Source organism: Perca flavescens, chromosome 11 (assembly GCF_004354835.1).
Source record: "Perca flavescens isolate YP-PL-M2 chromosome 11, PFLA_1.0, whole genome shotgun sequence".
Lineage (NCBI taxonomy): Eukaryota > Metazoa > Chordata > Actinopteri > Perciformes > Percidae > Perca > Perca flavescens.
In genome coordinates this window covers 33,840,508-33,861,401 of record NC_041341.1, presented here as the reverse complement: position 1 = coordinate 33,861,401, position 20,894 = coordinate 33,840,508, and the positions used below count along the sequence as shown (strand labels likewise).

The window sequence follows — 20,894 nt, the reverse complement described above, 5'->3', positions numbered from 1 at the left end:
AGTAAGCCACTGTAACATGAATTAAACAACAAAAGGATTCACTACCCTTAATGGACAAAGCACAGAGCCTGCAGTTGTATTGTTAACAATGCTGGTTTGATGCAACAGAGTTGCAGGTTATGGTAGACTCAGGTTGTGAGGGCTGTTGTACAGTATAAAGTAGCCTAAGCTAAAATATGTTCTACTGCTGTTAACTGGAATAATCTGCGTCAAAAATTGTTATAACACACTTTAATTGAAAGTTCATTGAAATTCCGGAAATAAACTGTAGCAGTTCAAGTGTGGGGCACCCAGCACCCAGTACTTTTTTTTTGATACCATCTCAGTCGAGATTCTAAGCGAGCTGAGCCGATGCTAGAAGGTGGCGTTAACAAGCAGACCACTGATTGGTCAGCAAGAATCCTCTCTAGGACATCCTGTACAATCCCTCCACTTTTAAAAGAGCCAAACCACTGTCAATAGCTACAACAGTTTTACACGTACACTATGCCGTACACAACGCATACTACAGCATATTGAGAAAGTGTTGCCGATTAAAATGATGATGAAAATGTTGTCACGACAGTTTCACACGGCGATTCGCTCAGAATCTCGCCTACGCTGAGGGGGTACACTATCCGCAGTGGAAAACAAAGTAGAGGTAAGCACCTGGTACCGAAAGTGAGTCTGGTCGAGCTGAACCATGAAGTGGAAATGAGCCATTGGTTTTACCTTTGGATAAGGGTACTCCTTCCCCCGGGGGTACAGAGAGCCTGTGAATCGGGGCAGGAGCATGTTGGGAACCAGGGAGTCGTTGATGGTGAGGTAGGCCAGTCTTGAGCTCTCAGGTGCCCACCAGTGGGCCACCTGTGTGTGCAACACCTCCTCTAAAAAACCAAGAGAAGACAAATAAGTCAGGCTCAGGACTCCAGTATATAAATTATAAAACCGAATTCCCTTTCCTCTGTATGCTTTCTTTTTTAATCTAAGGCTTTTCAATTTGTGGTTAATATAGGCCTAGTATATTATTAGTCAAAATGGTTAAATAATTTGCCAAATGGATGATTGGAATTCTACATTTGGATAACTTGATTGATTCAATGAAAATGTACTGCGCCATGTGCCTTAGTTCATTTAAAAACTTAAATTACTTTTAAGTATGTGGAAAAACAGCACAGACTTAACGTAACACACGTCAGTCTTTACATAATGTTAAATGTGAGCTAAAACTGTCATATTTTTCCTATTTGTTGAAATTATATAGCCTATATATATATATTTTTTTTTTAAGACTCACATATAAGATGTCACATTTATTTTCCTTGTGTTTTTACCAGTATACTGTGACTAGACAATCCCATACAAGCATTGCAAAATGATTCTAAATCATCCTAAGGTTTGTTCACTAAAACTAGAAGATTGGGGACCGATCGTGCTGAATAAATTGTTCACAGGAAACCTGATGTGACCAGTGGTCTCCAGTATCTAGTGATGGCCAAATGAAGCTTCATGAAAAACAATTCTGAGCCCACTAGATGACGCTTTTGGTTTAAAGAAAAAGCTCAACTCTTTGTTGAACACAGAGCGCCATCTAGTGGGCTCAGAAAATAGGAAGGAAAGGCTTCACGGAGCTTCATGAAGCTTCATTTGGCCATCAATAAGAAACCCCTATTTGAGTCCATCCGTCCACCCATCCATCCACTAGGGCTGGGCGATATAGAGAAAATCAAATATCCCAAAATTTTTGACCAAATACCTCTATCGATACCGCAACGATATTGTGGTGTTGACTATTGGTCAGTTGAATCAGTTATGTGGATATAATGATTAAGTGGGTAAAGGCAAATAGAACAGTTACAACAGTCTGGTAAGTTCAGAAAATGACATCACTTTACTGTAATGCAGCCTTTAACACCAGGAAAAGACAACACTAAAGCCCGTTTTACAGTAACTGCAGCCAAGCTGACGTCATATATATGTGACGTCATGAAATCTCCGTGACTATTTCTACCTGCGCGTGGTGGTCGCGACACTAGCTGCAGTCTTCTCCTGAACAGCGGTGGCGCTAATGAGCGAAGGCTACCAACGTTGCTCTTTCTACGGACTAGAAGAAGAAGAAAATGGTAAACAACGGCAGAACTGGCAGCAGCATTGCCGTCACTTCTCCGATTTGATTCAATGAGCTACTTCGTTGGATTAGGCCTTTCATTCACCATAAAAGAACTCATCTTAACCCAGTAAGTTCTGGCATCCGGTTGTCGGCGAACTCTTTCAGGCCTCCTGTTTCCGCTTTGTCGCGCGCTGCTGAAAAAAAAGATCCGTGTGCGACCTCGGCTCGCGCGCCATAAATCTGACGCGCCAGCCGGATATTACATCATTTTGATGTCACGATGTCGCGCGCCACCTTGGATGCGTCTAGTCTAAAATCCCCTTTATGCCATATTACGATATCCAAAATCTAAGACGATATTTAGTCTCATATCACGATATCGATATAATATCGATATATTGCCCAAGCAATGACAATATCACATTAGGTATGTCTGCCTTTGTTCCTGACAGACAAAAGTTATAATTAATGGGTACCGGAGAACCCTGTCAAGCAAATATAAATGTAGGTTATACTAAACATTTGTTATGTGTCACATCCAATGGCATACATATTCAGAGACATTCTTTTCCTGTGCCACAGTTCTCACAAAGTCCAGTCTTACACTGTGAAAATACTAAGAATCCTTATACACATACACACACACACGTACGCAGTTTCTTCAGCTAGAGGAATGCCAGATTCTCAATTCTTCTATCTCTCTCAACTAGATCCACTGTGCCAGGTTTTATGGCTCCGTATACTCTCTCTTACCCTCATAAAGCCAGTCTGTGATGCCGTTGAAGATGATCCCCTCCTGTCCAGAGGACGTTAGCCTCCACGAACTGCTCTGAACATCCGTTTGGTAGTAAATGTTGTTTTCAAATATATATATCTGTTGAATGGAGAGCAACATATTTGTTTTGATTAACAAAAAACACACAAACGGCGATAAGTAGGCTACTGTATTACAATGTATGAAAACAAATCCATGTACACCCAGCATAGTGTAGTACAAAACGCTCACACCTTTGCGTACGTAATTGTAAGTGTAAATGCTATGCAGATGTAACAAGCTGGAGAGCTGCAGATGGAGAACTTCCTGTTCCTGTGTCACATGGGTTTCGCCACGCCTCTTTAGGAGAGTGGAGTGTTTTGATTCCAATGGGAGAAAAATGTGAGCACAGATTGTGACAGATTATTTTGCGTCATTGTCACCAGAGTAAATATTGGACACAGTCATTACAAGCCACATATCTCCTGAACATTCCGACACTGAGATGGCAGTTTTTCAGACCGCCAAATCAGGAGAAAAAACACTTTGTTCGAACAGACTTCGTAGACACAGATAAGCTAATGTCAACTAACGTTCAAGGAAGCCGTAACACAACTCATTTTCGTAATGCTAACTATGGCTATGTGAATATCTAATATTAGCAATAAAAAATAAAGTATGTAAATATAACTTTAACTCCATACACACAATGTTTATCACACTTTCAAACGAGCCAACCCACATTTAGGAGACAGGAAGTGTGTACAGTTTCATACCATTGGCGCAGTGGCTAACGCACTATCATTAGTTATAAAGAATCTTTGCTTTAATCCAGAGCACATTTAAAGATGTTACACATATATGCATTTCTGCCACCTTTTTATGCTTTCATCTTAAAGTTACAGCACCATGACTGAGGCGATACACCAGATCTGCTTGAACCTGGTCAACTGATCTCAGCATGCTTATTGATTAAAAATACATTCAGTCAGTGTCTCATCTGATACCACGGATAAATTTGCACGGCTAGCTCATGCGTAATGAATGCTGCCTTGTCAGTAGCGGTGTGGCACACTGCTGCAGGGCTTCCTTGAGAAAAGGTTCCACTGAGGGACAGGCAGAAATACTGAGGAAACAAGATAAATATGCTATCAAATGGTTAATTACTTTCCTTGTCTGCGCTGGGGAAAATAATGGACTGATTATTCCGTGCATAATACTCTGCACTCTGCACGGTGCAGGCATTACTCACACAGAGAGCTTTGGTCGCCCAACAAGATGTCTTCCAGCTACAGCTCGATTAGTATGACTGTTGCTTGCGCCTCTTCAGAATAATTGTTTAGTTTAAAGGGAGTTTTTGTTTCCTCTCAAGTCAAAAACAGTGTTTGCTAAGGCTTTACGTCGGAGCAGAGGATTCTATCACACATTATTACAAACCACATCACATTAAACATTGATTTTCACCTGTCAGCATGTAAGCAGTTATTCAATCTGCTTATCGTTTTCTCAATAATGGATTGTCTGGTCTTAAAAAAATAGACAAATCAATTGAAAAATCAACCTTGCAGTTTACCACCACCCAAGTTGACATTTCAATGTATCCTCATACAACGGTTCGTACAATATCTTACAAAAAGCAATATTTCAATGCAAAGAACAGCTGTCAGTTCACATTTTGTATACTTAGCATTTTTCCTGGACAGTTTGTGCATTTTCTCACATTGAGTCTGTAGCCATATTATTTATGCATGCTTTCTGTTATCCAGAGGAAAGATTTTGGGAGTGACTTGTATGAATATTAGGCTACACACATGTGCTGTGGAAACCTCTAATCCTTGTTGAGGCGCAGAGAATGAGGGGCCAGAATGAACTGTGCTCGCGTCTGATGAGGAGGAGACGCACATTTGTAATTTGGATTTCCTCGGTGGAAATAAAATAGAACTCAGTAGGCGTTACGTTGTCTTCAGGTTATTATGTTGTTGACTCTCTTGGGTAATCAGGGAAAAACGTTTCAATAAAAATATGTAAATGATATGAACTATCTTTTGCTCTAGCATTAAATTACCCATGACTGTGTCATTGAGTGAACAATGGAGGATTCACCCCAGCGCTTCATTGTTTTTACGCTGAGTTGCCATTATGTTTGGCCCTGTAAACTACTCACCAGCTGCTGACCGTGAACTCCCCACGAGGCAAACTGGAGGACTGAATCAGACACCTCTGGAGGATTCAGCTCCCGCACCTCTCTGATGCAAAGACAATTTAAAAAAAAAACGATTACACACGAAGCATTAAACACCAGACTAGCACACAATTACATCGGTTTTAAAATCCCGGAATGGATACAATCACTGCAAATTTACAGTTTGCAATAGATCAAATAATGTGTATCATGTGCAGTGACTTCAACCATGAACATGATGGGAACTCTTCAAATGTCCCAGTCCTCTTATAGCTATAGTGTGCAATTATTTTATATTAGTGAATGTCCTTTTTATTCAAGCCATTGCCAAATGAGTTGATACAAAGCCAATAAAGCAGCTACACACAACTCTCTTTGTATTTCTCAGTATGGCTATGTTAAAAAAACGGTGTTGTCCGGCGACTTTTGCGCGCAGTAGCTCGAGTGATGCGTTTTACGTCACCGCTGAGAAAGGAAACTGCAGCGTTCAGCTTTGGAGACAGAGAGGACATACAAATTGCAGGATAATTACCTCTTCTGAAGAGTCCATGTTTGTTTAATCCTCTGTGTCCTCCCTGATTGGACGGGATAAAGGCTACTGCAGTAGCAACTGCATGTCTACCTTTCACAATAAAAGCCCAGTTTAAATTCACTCAGAGCAGTTCTCTAAGAGGGAACTCAATAAAACAGATAACACTACGTGAAAGGCATTTTTTTGCTGATACTAGATATCCAACAATGCATCCTATTAGGTTGCTGTGAGGTGTAAATTCACCACTTGTTATCAGAAGGCAGAAGCTACCGTCATCTCGGAGTGTGACCGGGCAAAGCCTTTCTTCCTCCGTCTCAGTCAGTCCCACCCTGGGTCCGGTTATGTACACATAATAACTTATAACGCTGAAAAAATTGATTCCAGCAAAATACCTCCATTAATTAAATCCATACTTTAACGTTACTTTTTAACTGTCAAGCCACCGGAGTCACTAAGCCCGCTTGTCTCAATTTGAGTTCAACTAAAAGTGTTTTGTCCTACTGTAGGTAGTATATCACTGATCTTATTGCCGAACATTTGACCATAAAATAAAAAAGGAAGTAATTTGGTAATTGGGTTTAATTCTATGTTAACTCACCTTGTATACAGGTTGTAGATCAGGTACGAAGCCAAGAACGAGTGCTGGTAGACCTAAAACCCAATTACAAGAAAAACTATGTCAGTGTTATTATAAACAGAACTTTGTTCTCTCCCCATTAATGATGATTAGGACCTCAACAGCCAAGAAAAACAGGAAACACTGACGTTAACCATGACAATAAATTGCTATAAATAAAGTAGATTATGCAAAAGATGAATCATCACAACCAATATTCTAAAAAACACAGTTCAGAACACTGAGAGCAATTTGTGATTGTGTTTTGTGATGTTTTTGGCACACCAGCTTTATTCTTTTAATTTCAGTTATTTCCTGCTTTTCCCAGTTTGCCTTTCTATACATGTGCAGAATGAGTTTCTCTGCATTTAATTGGTCAATTATAGCAATATCACAGCATGGTTTTCCATTTCAGAAGAAGTGAGAGTGAAGTGGGAACAACTGTACTCAGTTGTTCAAATGACATAAAAGCTAACAGTGAGAGGGCTTTACTTCACACAGCGCAACTAACAAGAACAAAAGCTGTGATTGGATTGCATTATGATGGATCCTTGGGCATTGAATCTGGCACTAAAACCTGCCATAAAATAATCAATCTTTATCATAGCTTTAGTGCCCATACTTGCCCAATGACCTGAAGAAATTAGAAAGATATTAATAAGATATTATTAATAAAATGACATGCTAATGGTGGAGTCTCAGGTGTTGAATGCATTGGGATAATATAGGTTAATAAAGGCTACTAAGAACAGTCATCATTTGGCATGTGAGTGGTATAGTGAGTGGAGCTACATGTATAGCTATGTCCTTTTTATGAAAGAAACATGAAATTGCCTGGCATTTTGCCTGTACATCTAAAGGTCAACACACATATCTGCATATCAATTGAGAGAGGAAAATGTCAGTTTTCCAGAGAACCAAGAACCATGACATGACATTTCTTTGCTTTCGTTCTGTCAAAAATGTGATGGAACAAAAAAGAAAACTTTAGTCAATTTTGTCACTCATTGTTCGGGCTGGGTATCATTCAAAAATCTTCGTTACCGGTACGATAACAATACGTGACTTGGATACTGGCTACTTAACGATTTTTTTTATACCAATACTCCAAAGCTCCTACTTCATGAGCCCCATCTCTGTGTAACGTAGACTTTTTCCTGTATGCCTCTACAACGTGTAACGTTAGGCAGCCAATCACAATCTTAGATTATATATCACAATTATTAGATCTAGTAGAAACGTTGTTTACTTTATTTTTCTTATTTACTTTTGAGATCCACATTTTTTATGATTTTAATTTTTTTACAGGAAGTATAAATGCAATTTCTCTCCAATTGGGTGCTAAGGATTGTAACAGTGTTCCGGACATCTCATCTGTCCACCATTGTGGACCTGTTGTAAAACATATTTGTCCTTCTTTGGTAGAGGCTAATGTTAGCTGTTTCCAGCAGCTTCTAGAACTTTGCGCTAAGCTAGGCAAATAAAGTCGAAGCAATCGTAAAAAGTTAAAATTTGCACATTGTATGTGTGTGACATGGGTAGAAAAAGGAAACTGTGGTTCCATGAGCAGTACATACTGGAGCTAATTGAGCAACAATATCCCGGTGAGCATTATCGTACAAGTCCCTTTCACACAGTGACGTCACTTGCTTTACACACACAAGTCTTGGTTCTATTTGTTGGTACCGTGATAGTTAACAAGATAGAACGTGTGCAGTAAGGAAGACCATTTTGAAGCTGTTATGGGACATATTTGTCCTTATTTGGCATAGTCTAATGTTAGACATTTCCTCCTGCTTCCAGTCTTTGTGCCAAGCTAGGCTAATAACATCCTGGGCCAATCTTTCAAACTTACTGAATGCATAGAGAGTATTACAAATAGTGTAAAACGTTGGGACTTCCTTCAGTATGACAGTAATGGTAGTATGTAAGTACATACTACCATTGCATTTGTTGGGGACCAAGAAGCTGGTTAAACAGTGATTTGGCTCGGATTGAGTTGACTGGTGAGACACAGGGGAGGCAAGACAAAGGATCTTGGCCTACATGTGAATCCCAAAGCCAGTTTCACCAAACTCCTACAAGCCGCCACTTCACAAGATGGAGAATGTGCATTCAAACACGAGGACGGCAAGGCAGACTGGTGGTGAGACAAAGAACTGCTTCACACCTGTGGCCAGGTTGCAGTTTTCCCATTGGTCGTCGGGTCCTTGAATGCACCACCCCGCCACTAGGAGGCGGAGGAAGGATAAAAGCTGTCCGTTTGTGTTTCTTTGCTTTCACGGTAACCCCGGTTGCTGAAAGGAGGCACTGGTCCGGCTAGTTAGCCAGCATCACCTCGCTGGTCGAGATTTGAGCTGGGACAACTTTATATCGGTCTGATATAAAGGGGATCCGAGGAAATACTGGCCGAAGTATTCCCTCATCTGCAGCGGGTTTAATCAGCCTGGATTCAAGAAAAGGACGGCGTCCTGTTTCTTGTTTGGTCGACCTGGATTACGTCTTGTCCCCTCTGCTTCGGGATTTAAACGGATCGTTAAACTCTGGCAAGAGTTTTAACTGACAAACAACGCACACAGTAAGAGGCTTACACAGTTCTGGGCAGATATTAGAACTAGTGCGTTTTGTTTTGTTATTAATGTGCAAAGGGTTCGCTACCATGGTTGCCATTAATGTGATCTGATTTAATCATGTACTGGTCCATATGTGATTATTAATCTGTGCTGTGAATGTATAAATTGATCACTATACTCGTTGATTTATGTTGTGTTAAGTAGCTGGGTATAACTGTAATCGCTACCTGCTTAAATCACTCCTTTCAGGAGTTTAGTTACTGTCCGCGATAGAATCGCGAAAATCAGCTGTTAGTCACTGAATTAGTTATAGTGACATTCTCCTCAGCAAAACGAAGTCTCAGTCTGTCCTAAACCACACGTTAGCCCAGACCTGAGTGGCTAAGAGGAACTGGGTCATTATCGATAACTAAAGATCAGAGTGCCTTTTTTCTTTATTCTTCTTCTCTTTCTCCTCTTACTAACACACACAAACACACACACACACACACACACACACACGACACAGGCTAGCCGCGTAGCTCCCGAGCTAACGCTGCAGGCTAGCTTCACACGTGGGATCTGCTTACGTTCGGACAGAGCTAACACAGGAACTAGCTACCATACCGACTAAGCGTGCGCGTTGCCTAGCAACCCCCGGCTTCTTCAGCCCCTCCTCGTGCACGCAGCACCACTACCGCCCTCTTGAGGCCAAATAGTTTTGTGCAGCTCACAGGAGTAGCCATTTTGGGTAGTTTTGTGTTAGAAATACATGTCGACATGCCCCTCCTCTCTCACACACACACACCCACACCCACAGACGTGTCCATGACACATGCTGCTTTGTTTTGCTTTGTTTTTGGTTGTGATATTGTAAAAAGGTATATGAGTTTATTAGTGAAGGATTATTGATTAGCCACCGATAATTGTGACGTTAATAAATCTTATTATGCTTAATTAGCAGTTGCTTGTGATTATTTGTGTACTTGTTGTAATAATTGCTGGTCAATCAGGTCCGTGTTTGGATTCACCCCTTCCTTTAATTCCTTTTTAAAGGATTACCACAGAATGAGACTGTTCCACAGTTTGATTATTGGTCCCTGACTTGCAGGGTGGTGCCCCGTTTTTGATTGTTTGTCGATTTGATAAAGTTATTAATAACAATATTCATAACTTTATTAATATTGATAAAACCTCTTTGATAATTTGCCAATGATCAAATCTGTACCCTACGAGAATCCTACACATTTATTAAATAAAAAAAGAAATCTTCACAAAAGAGATCCAATACAATACCATTACTGTAATTTGTAAGAAGTCAAAATTGTGCCTGAAGCAAATTCATCGAATGATACATAGTTGAAGAAACTAAGCCCAAAGTTTGACCTCCCCCTATATTTATATATTTATTATATTACTATTAAGTTGCTGCACCAAAACTCTTACTAAAACCTTGCAGAAAATAAAAGTGGAGCTGGAAAGAACCGGATAGGCACTTTGTTTGAATTTGTTTAATGTGTATAATTTAACATATAATCCTAGGGGATTTATTTGCAATTACCTGCAAATAAGCGCATGTAAATATGACTTGTTAATATAAATTTCATTCTCCAGTGCCATCTATTTACACAACCACTTTGAGCTCCCACTAAGTTGTCCTGCATGTGCCATGAAATAACCAGAGAATATCTACTCTAAGCTTTTGTTTTAGGATTCATTGAGCTAATGGTTCAATACCTGGGTGTCTCTGCGTGTTAATCAGCTGGTGCATTAGCATAACAATATAATAGTAAGCTTCCCCCAGAGCGATATGATAAATGCTGTAGAGCCACTCCATTTCCCTCAGCCGAAGATCAGTCGTGCACAGAATGGAGTCAACTTGGCTGATCTACTTGCCACCCAGCCTTCACTCCAAATTTGGACTTCTCTCTTCACTGCACATAAGGGAGTTCTCCCAGAAGGAAAAATGAATTTGTATTGTAACTTGACTGCTCTTTTTCTCCTCCTTCAAAAAAGATGTCAACATCATTCAGCAGACACTCTCATAGGTGACAGCTCTGGGATGACTCCTTGATAAGGCTGTCAACGAGGGGGTGACACATGAGAGTGGCGTACGTTTGGAGATGTGGAGAGATTAACAGACAGAAGTGGTGTGTTTGATTGTGTTGTGTGGCTGTGTTCTGTGCACAGTGCGGTTACACGCCACTTACAAATTCCTAGTATTTGTTTTGCGCATCTTGGAATAGCACATAGGTGTTTGCCGCATTTACATTTGAATGCCACAACCTGAGTCTTCCTCATGCTGTTGACATTGCCTGCTGGTACTGTTAAAACAAATACTCAGAATTTGTTATTGAAACGGAAGCTTAACAGTGTTGGGAGGCTGAGATGGTGGACATGGGTAAAACATTCAAATATGTGAGTGGAAAGAAAAATGTGCATGAACCATAGACTGTAGAAAAAAAAAAATGCATCAGTGATGTCATCCATTGGTTGGAGTTTGCATTTTGGCTGTTGCCATCTTGTTTTTTTGGAGCCAGAAGTGACCTTATTTGTACTAAGGGCGGAGCTAGGGAGGGTGACGCGGCTAACCCAGTGTTTTTTTATGGTTCCAATGGCGCTGAGCAGAGCTAAGCTAAACGCGGAGCTCTGGGTACTGGCAGCGTTCGCCAGCATACATACTGCAGTGCACAGAACTGACGGTATACTTCCACTTAAGTTACCAGCTAACACTAGCACTAGTTAGCTAGTTTGGTTGGCATGAAGCTGAAAGAGACATTTTTAGGCGACCAAAATTCCAATTAACTTTGATGACATGAAAACACACAGGGAGACGGTCAGAGTTTAAGATGAAAATGTGGCCACCCAAAAACAAGTTCATGTCTATTTCAATGTACACAGAGCCATGGTTAGCATTGCTAGTGAAGTCACAGGTAGGTTTATTACCTAGTGATTAACAAAGCATACACACGCAACACATACACCGACAAACACAATGCCGTTTTTAAACTGTAAGTAGTTCTCAGCTGTATTGAGACCTTTCTATTCATTTGAAAGTACGAATTCTGGCTGATTCATCGGTTTGCGTTTACTCCCAACTCTCCTGAATGCCCTGCTGCTGCTGATGAAATAGTGGTATTTGCTTTAAAAGCATAGTATAGTACAGCAGAGAGCTAGCTAGCTTATTATGATGAATTCATAAGACAAATGGAGACAGTGGTGCAGCGGCAGGCCATTACTCTCCATAGATTTCGGCTGTCACTTTGATGATGAGCACACCTGCTCCGTCCATCTCAGAAGGAGGAGATAGGGTGTCTAAAACTGTTGGAATCCCGTCGAGCGTGCAGAGGTCATTATCAAGCCTGCTTAGTTCACAGACACTGTGATGTTCACCCTCGGATTATAGAGTGCAACGGCGGGGAAGACGCGTAGTGTGATTTGCAACAAGCAATTTCACTGGCATTAAACACGGGGACAGCAATGCGTTTCTGGTGCGATAAATAAAACCGTGTTCCATTTCCTGTTCTAACTACTTCCGTGGAACATAAAAGTCTCACTCAGTTTCTTCAGCATAAAAAAAAGTCTCTTTTCTAACAGAAACTAAGGGGAAGTGTAAAGAAAAGGGCTTGTGGAGTGCACCCTGTGACCAACACTGCACTCTATCTTAATCACAAAATGTTCCTCTTTTTCTTTAATTTACAGTATTATGCACTTTCACTACCAGTATGCATTCACCATGGAACTGTAGTCCTCCATATAGGCAGATGGAAGTGAGGGAACTCCATCAGGGTGAATTTAATGGATTTATACACTGAGTATTTGTACATTCACACTACTATTCCACCATTTTTCCGAATATGAAAATATAGGGAATTATTCCGTTTGGATATTCCAAATAAGGCCTTTTTCCGAATTTAGCATTTTCAGATTAAGACGTGGGGTTTGCCGGTATTATTCAGGTTTTAGAAGCATTCTTAGGACCTGTATACAGAGCATTTAGAATATGCATCTTGCCTATTTACAGCTTACGGTCTGCTCTGTACGTTGCTATGGTTGTTTTACTATAAACCAGCCAGCCAATAGTTTGCAGAGCTGGGGTAGAGATGCATGCTCAAAGGAAAAGACCACCTCTCTGGGTCGGAAGCAGAGACACACAAGACTTGGATATCAACAGGATTTTGGAAACGCACAAACATCGCAATCACGACCTTTTCATGAAGCTGGTTGAAGGAATGAAAGAGGGAGGCTGTGTCCGCACAGTCCAACAAGTCCGCAACTGGTGGAAAACTTGTTTTGCACAACTGCATGTGAACGGGAATATTAGTAGTATATTCACCATTAGCCATGTAAACAGCTTAGTCAGAATATTGTCTTTTTCAGAGTAAAGGTAAACACTGCAATAATAATATAAACGTAATCAATGAGCTGATGATGCAAACATTAATTGTAAAGTAGAAAAAGCCATTTTAACATTAATTTCAATAATTGACTTTTGTAAAAACCGTTATGCTTTAATCTGCATTCATTGGAGGATGAATAAAGATGATTATTACATAATGTACTTTTATGTCACATTATTATCATAAATTACCGATTTACAATCCCTGCACTGCTTCAATGTATGTATATGATATGTACAGTATGTAAACCAATGTTTCTGTGGCTCATCTCTGCATGCCTCAGAAGGGAGTCAGAGAGCGGTGATTACAGTCAAATAAGCCGATGATTAATTAGGTCTGCAGTATATGTCATCACCACAAATGCACCCTGGGACTGTGCGGAATACATCAGTTAAAGCTGAATCAGAACTCTACTGATCCAAGAAGTACTGCAATTACCAAGGTGCCGCTGGCTCAGTTTACAGGAACGTTGTTAACCTGATTATTCAAGTGACCCAGATGTCGGCTTTTACTTAGCGTGATGTACCAACAAGGGAAGCCAATCCAGGGGCGTAAAATTAGACAGTGCAGGCAGTGGGGTTGCACTGGGGCCCGTGGGGTCGGGGGGAGGGGGCATAGATGGAGTGGACTCTCCAACAGTATGCTGGGCACAGAGTGAGAGTGACTTGCAAGTGACTCATATAGCCACCTCAGAAATATGCCGGTGTTAGGCCTATATCAAAAATGTTGCCGGTTGCTTTATGCCCTCGAGAGGGCATACCCACCTCTGTCATGGTTTTAATTTTGTTTTTAATAATTCAGTAGTGATCTATACAAATATGCTTATTCTATATAAACTATATTTATATATAAAATCTATTAAATAAAGGGTGCAAACTCAGCAACAATCAATTTTAGCATGATGATATATGGGAACAAGTCACTAGGATTAATGTAATGACTGCTACAAATGTAAGGGGGACATCCGTTCAGGGCAATTAAAAAAAATAAATAAATAAACTCATCCGATCGTCACAAATCACATAAATTACCTTTTTTTAGATTCAAAACTGCGGTTTTCTGAAAGGTGACAATTTTGCACCCTTGAAATAAATAATTTCTTACTTTATTTGGTATTTTGTCATTTACAGATATGCAATTTTGATTGCTGGGTAATATGTATGTTGATGTTGTCCAATATCAAGTCTCTATTTGATCATGTGATGCAAAGCATGAAAGTAACAAAGCATAAAAGCGCCAAGTTCCTCATAAGATAGGATTGGTCAAACGCAGGACTTTCAACCAATAGCCCGGGTTTTGTGTCCCATTTAAAAATAAAGTAAACCATGAGTAGTTTTTTTAGTTCAAATGCATAACCAGAAGTGAAGTAACGTCTGATTTAAAACCGTGTCCGTGATGTTATATTCTCTAGTGTAGATATGAGGAAGGAAAACACTCCTGTTGGCTGTCTAAAGCCCCTGACACACCAACCAGACGTCCGACTGTCGGCAGAAAAGGCCGTCGGACTGATCAGTCGGCTCCTCAAGGTCCAAAAAGTACCTCAGAACACACCGAAGCGATGCTGACTTGAGCGTGTAATACGTCTCCATAACAGCAGGCGGTGCTTATCTGTATTGTCGCCCCAAAAAATTAAAACATGCAGCTGATTGGACGAACGCGTCACGTGGGTCTGGCTTCTCGAGAAATTCAAATGCATATTTTATGAAGACAGATCACCGAAACTTGTTTCTGAAAACATTTTAAACGAGAAATAGGCCGTGCAGTTGGTGATTCGGTCTTCATTTCAGATCGACAAAGGTCAGTTTAAAAGATTTTCGTCAGATTTTGAGAGGCTCTCACACTCATCCCGCTCGCCATTTCTGGGTTAGCACCCCACCAATCAGATTGGTCATGGAGTCCGACTGCCAGCCCTCCGACGCAACAGGTCAGGTCGGCCAAAATCAAGGCCGATGGCTTCTCGGACGGACGACGGCACATAACACACCGAACAGACTCGAGTCACCGACCTCACCAGACTGTCCGACGGCTGATTATCGGCTCGGTGTGTCTCTGCCTTTTGACGGTAGGAATAAACGACCTATAAAGTCGTAAGGTTTGGAGCACTTGTTAATCCGGTTGTGTCGTTTTTTGGTTTAGAAGCGTTTATTGGTGCCTTTATCCCTATTAAAGAAACTCGTAGAGAGCCAAATAGATTAGAATGATGTGTTCGACACAGGTGTTGCAAAAATGTAAGCATTTTCAGTGTTTCATTTGCATTACGTATCCGATAGAGGGATCTTGTTGTTCACTTCCACACCAGCGAGGCTCAAGAAACCCTACACAAGCTGAGGCGAAACTTTGCGGCACTATATGTAGGTGCAGTGACTGACAATTATTAAGTCGTGTTCATGCAAAGCAGCCCCTGATTAGCACCTATCACAACCATTTAAGAATCCTCCAGTGCTTCAATTACACTCAGCTTGAGGGTCCATTTTAGATGATTTGAAATAAGTCTTTCAGCTGTTTCTCTGTAATCACAACCTCGCTTTGAGAGATCTGATACAGAGCCCCTTTCCTTTGCAGATGGTAGCTAACAAATGCCCTCTACATGCTGCAATGTTAATGAGTTTTTCAGGATTGCGTGCACAGCCGGTTTCTATCTTTAGATCCACACCTTAGAGGCCACAGTCTCTTATCTGTCTTGCATGCTTGGATCACATATCTCAACTACAATGAGCTTAACATAAAGGACACAAAGAGTTACTGATAGACTTGATGTCAGATTTTAGAATGGTGATTATTTCGTAAATATTTTGTTGATGATGCATTTTATTTATATAGGCTTTTTTTTTTACACTCAAAGACATTTTACAAAGGAAAAACACATATTCTCACACTAAAATACACACATTATTAAACATTAAAGGCAGCTCTAAAAAGGTGGGTTTTGACATGTGATTTGAACATGGACAGATTGGTGCAGTCGCAGATGTGTTTGGGGGAGAGGTTCAGGGGGAGGGGGGCAGCTATAGAGAAGGCTCTGTCGCCCCCGGTTCGGCGCTTGGTCATGATTGGTGGCGACGGGAGGTTGGCATCAGAGGAGCGGAGGCTGCAGGAAGGAGTGTGGTGGTGCAGGGTTTTTCTTATTACAATATTTTCTGTGTGGTCTTGTTTGAGAATGTGTTGTATACAAAAATGAATTACATTTAAATTACAATCGGAGCTTTAAACTATTTTTTTCTACTTTTTTTTCCAGTTTTGTCTTTAGAGTTTTCATATTACGTTTGTATGACAGATTATTTGTATTACTAACAGCTGGCACACTATTTAAGCAGCAACAATAGAGTTAAGCTTGATTTATGGTTGTGCGGAGGCTCCACGCAGAACTTTCGCCGTAGCCTACGTAAGTGGCCTGATGTTTATACCTGTGTGTTGGTGTTTGGGTCGAGCCAGCATGTGTGTGTGTGTGGGGAGTGTGTGATAGAGTGCGAAAATTTGTTGATCTGAAATGAAGTCCGATTCAGCAACTGCACAGCCTATTTCTCGCTTAAAATGTTTTCAGAAACACTTTTCAGTGAACTATTTTAGTACAATATGAGATCGTATTCTGAACGGCCACCATGACAGTCTGGCTTTGAATTTCTGGAGAAAACAAACCCATGTGACGCGTTCGTCCAATCAGCCGTCGGTTTTCATTTCTTGGGCAACAATACAGAGTAGCGCCGCCTGCTGCTCGTGTCGCCTCAGTGTGTCCCGGGGCAGTTTGTTGGACCTCGGGGGCCCGACTGATCATTTTGACTGGCCTTTCTGTCGACGGTCGGCCGTCTGGTTGGTGTGTAGACACCTTAAGACGAAAAAGTGTGTCTGTCAGTTGGGTACAGAGCTCTGCGTGAGCACAGGCTTTTATGACTGTCAGTATAGCCAGCATCTACCGTTAGCTACTCCGCTGTGCTGTGAAGTAATGTCTGGCTATGTGAGACTAGCGTCTACCAACATTGTTGTGGATGCTGTGGTCTCAGCCTGGCAACCTGGTCTCAGGAGGAGGGGGCAGAGGAGATGACTCTCTCCAGTATTTTGAATTTGTACTGCAGTAACCATTTTAAACACTGACATATTGCACCTTTTAAGATTTATAAAGCATTTCCTTTATTTTCTGAGCCCACTAGATGGCGCTCTCTGTTCAACAAAGGGTTGAAAGCACACCGAAATTGCCATTCCATTTCCATTTTTCTTTAAACCAAGAGCACCACGAAGCTTCATAATAAGGCTATCTCTACTTAAAATACAAAATGTGCTTTTGTGGACATACATTGTTTTTTTTTTTTTTTTTTTACTGTATTCAACATAATAATCACTAAATGTGCTGTAACTTGTGTATAAAAAATTGCTTCATGAGTATTTGGCATATTCCAAAGCAATCCATTTTCAGCCAGGAAACTAAGCAAATTTGATGACAGATGGGTGATGTATTAAGCTGTTAAGTATAATCTGCCCAAATACTCGTTCACTTGTAAATACAGAAACTCTCCCATGTGACTTTCTGTGTCCACTCGGAGATGGTTATTTGCTTCGATGGAGAAAAAATAAATTCTAATTGTATTTGAGGAAGATATCACAATGTAAAATGTTTCTCCACTACAGTGTGCACCAGGCGGAATATTCACATTATCTGCCCTGTGAACATGAGTTTATCATAGTTGCCATGAGGCCAATGTGCAGATCTAAGTTTGGGCCTCAGAGAAAGCTAGTATTTCTCTACCAAGTGTAGCTGACCATCACAAAGACTTGGAACATGTAGCTTACAGCAAGTATTTGCAGCCCCACTACCAACAAGTCATCCAAACCATACGGCCACATGTGTTCCTACCCACTAATTCGACCCCCAGGGGTGTTTTTCGTCCTCATACCCAAAAGTAAAGACCTTGTTAATGTTGTGAAACGGTTGTTAGGCTAACGAAGTCGTTTTGTTGCCTAACCATAACTTTTGAAAAAGTATGTGTTAAAATGAGTACATTGGTTACGTTACTTCACTTCCATGCAAATGTACATGATGTAATTACGCATGTGATGCAGAAGGGGACGCAGTTCCATTTGTTCTGTAATGCCTCCGCAACATTTAGATGGATTGCCATGAAATTTGGTTTAAACATTTCATGTTCCCCTCAGGATGCTTTGTAATACCTTTTGATGATTCCTTGACTTTTAACTGGTGCCACCATCATGTCAACACAGTCATTTGTCCGATACTTTGGTTTACGATCAAATCTTGGCACAACTGATGCCATTCTGGTCATCCTCATGCTGTACTTTTTTCTTTTGTGCTCTTGATGTGAGCATTTGGCCTGCTAGCAGGCTGTAGATTATTACTCTTTTGTTTATTTTATTTGTAGAGTAGCTGAGCCCATTTTCAGCAGCTAACTTCACTAAGTGAACATTTATTGCAAGAAAGCTGTCTAATGCTAAATAAAGTGCCTTCCTTAATTTCAAGTTTAAGAGCTCACAAGAACTGAAGCGTTTTGGTATGATTGTAAGTGCCATCTTCTCAATATTTTGAGCCATTAGAGGTAGAGTTGAAACTACCTTCAATTTGAGATCTAAACCATGGAAAAGAAGCACTACTCTGAATAATTGTAGAAGGGCAATCCTGCATGTGGATAGTTTACTTTCTTTCAGCGAAGTGGCATTAACTTTAAAACACACACACAAGGTATCAAGCATAAGATAATACACTTACAGGGATGTTTGTCATTTGTGCGGAGTGACATTTACACACTATTATACTACTGTTCTAAAGCTACTGCTTTATTATAATCAGTAACTATTAGAGCTGCCACGACTAGTCGCCTTATCGACTAGTCGATCGACAGAAAAATAATTGCCGGGGCGGCCTCTATCTCAACCAGTAATAACGTTCGCCCCGTGTTGGCGGAGTCCTGCAGCGGCACAGGGTTCGAGTCGGACCTGCTGCCCTTTGCTGCGTGTCATCCCCTATCTCTATCCCCCTTTCATATCTAACCTAAAAATAATCGGCAACCATTTTGATAATCGAGTAATTTTTCATCCAAACATGGCAGAAAATAATGTTTCCCGCATGTCAAATATGGAGACTTCCTGCTCTTCTTTGTTTTATATCATAAGGACATCTTTAAAAGAACACGCCGACTTATTGGGAATTTAGCTTATTCACCGTAACCCCCAGAGTTAGACAAGTCGATACATACCCTTCTCATCTCCGTGTGTGCTGTAACGCTGTCTGACGGCTCCAGCGGCATCAGGCCAGCACAGAACATGCAGGTGAATGGTTCCAGTAATCCTACTGCTCCGAATAAGTGACAAAATAACGCCCACATGTTCCTATTTACATGTTGTGATTTATAGAGTCACAGCGTGTACAAAAAACAACGTTACATGAGACACAGCCACCTTCTAACTGTAAACAAACCGGGAACTATATTCTCAGGCAGAAGAATATAATACTTGGGCAGAGTGATATGCTCGCAGCAAGCCTGTCTGAGAATATAGTTCCCGGTTTGTTTACTGTTAGAAGACGGCTGTGTCTCATGTTACGTTGTTTTTTGTACACGCTGTGACTCTACAAATCACAACATGTAAATAGGAATATGTTGGCGTTATTTTGTCACTTTTGTCACAGTTGGGAGCAGTAGGCTAGTTGGAACCAGTTACCTGCAGGATCTGTGCTGGGCTAAGCTAATGCTGGAACCGTCAGACAGCGTTACAGCACGCAGGGAGATGAGAAAGGTATGTATGGACTTGTCTTACTCTGGGGGTTACGGTGAATAAGCTAAATTCCCAATAAGTCGGCGTGTTCCTTTAAAAGACATCACCTTGGACTTTGAGAAACTGGGATGGACATTTTTTACTAATTCCTGGCATTTTGTAGACCAAACTAGTATTGATTAATCTCAAATAATCCTCAGATTAATCAATAATAAAATAATTGTTAGTTGCAGCCCTAGGAGCTAGAGTAGTAGCAATATTAATAGTTAGTATTGTACATTTCAAATTTTGGAATTGGCTCCCATTAAAAAGACCCTTTAAAATGCTGCTGCATGCTATTTATTGCAGTTATTTGAATTGTATCTGCATGAGGAAAGCATTCCACTACTGTACCAGGATGTGCTCACAATGGAAAAAGCTGAAGTTGTGAAAATGTTAAGTGCTGTGGATCAGTATTCGAGCACCAGCCTGTATAGAGCTGATCGTTCTGATAATCCTGTCCTAGCGCATTCCCTCAGCACACACAAACAACCCTCCAACCAGCATGTTAAATGGTGAAGCAAAGGCCTCAGAGCTCAGTGTTTGTTTTGTGGTATTGCCTCTTCAGAGTAAGATATGCTGGGGGCTCAGAGAGCTGATCCTCATAGAGGCCACCATTAAGGTCTGATTAATTATTTTTGCCAACCAACAATTTGCAAAAAGGGAAATGCATTAATGTCTTTTTTACGTGAATCTTTCCCCACAGCATCACTAAAGGGCATATCAAACTTGCTATGGCTGCTATGAATATGTTGCATGCTTGAAAACATTAATATTAATATACTCTTGTAATACAAATTATTGTAGCCACTGCCAGTCTTTGAACCAGGCGGCCTTGCAAGAGTAAGTGAAGCTATTCCGGTTAAACTTAGCTGGCTCAGAGGGAGGTTTTGAAAACAAATTAAATATCCGCTTTTGTGATCTTTGCCTTGAACCGCTCAATGTGCGCACACATCAAAAGTTACAACATGCAAAGATTGGTCTGTATGTAGGCTGATAGGTCTATACGTGAC

At 40.8% G+C, this 20,894-nt stretch overlaps 1 protein-coding gene across 1 annotated transcript in view; it reads right to left on the bottom strand.

The window, feature by feature from the left end:
- The window catches only part of LOC114563695 (inactive dipeptidyl peptidase 10), a 69,238-nt gene that overhangs the window by 32,760 nt on the left and 15,584 nt on the right, over positions 1 to 20,894 (bottom strand). Inside the window, exons 6-9 of the mRNA XM_028590490.1 lie at positions 6,156 to 6,208; positions 5,008 to 5,089; positions 2,843 to 2,963; positions 712 to 866 (exon numbers count right to left, since the gene is read on the bottom strand). Of these exons, the coding sequence (XP_028446291.1) occupies positions 712 to 866; positions 2,843 to 2,963; positions 5,008 to 5,089; positions 6,156 to 6,208 (411 nt within the window). The remainder of the gene's footprint in view (positions 1 to 711; positions 867 to 2,842; positions 2,964 to 5,007; positions 5,090 to 6,155; positions 6,209 to 20,894) is intronic.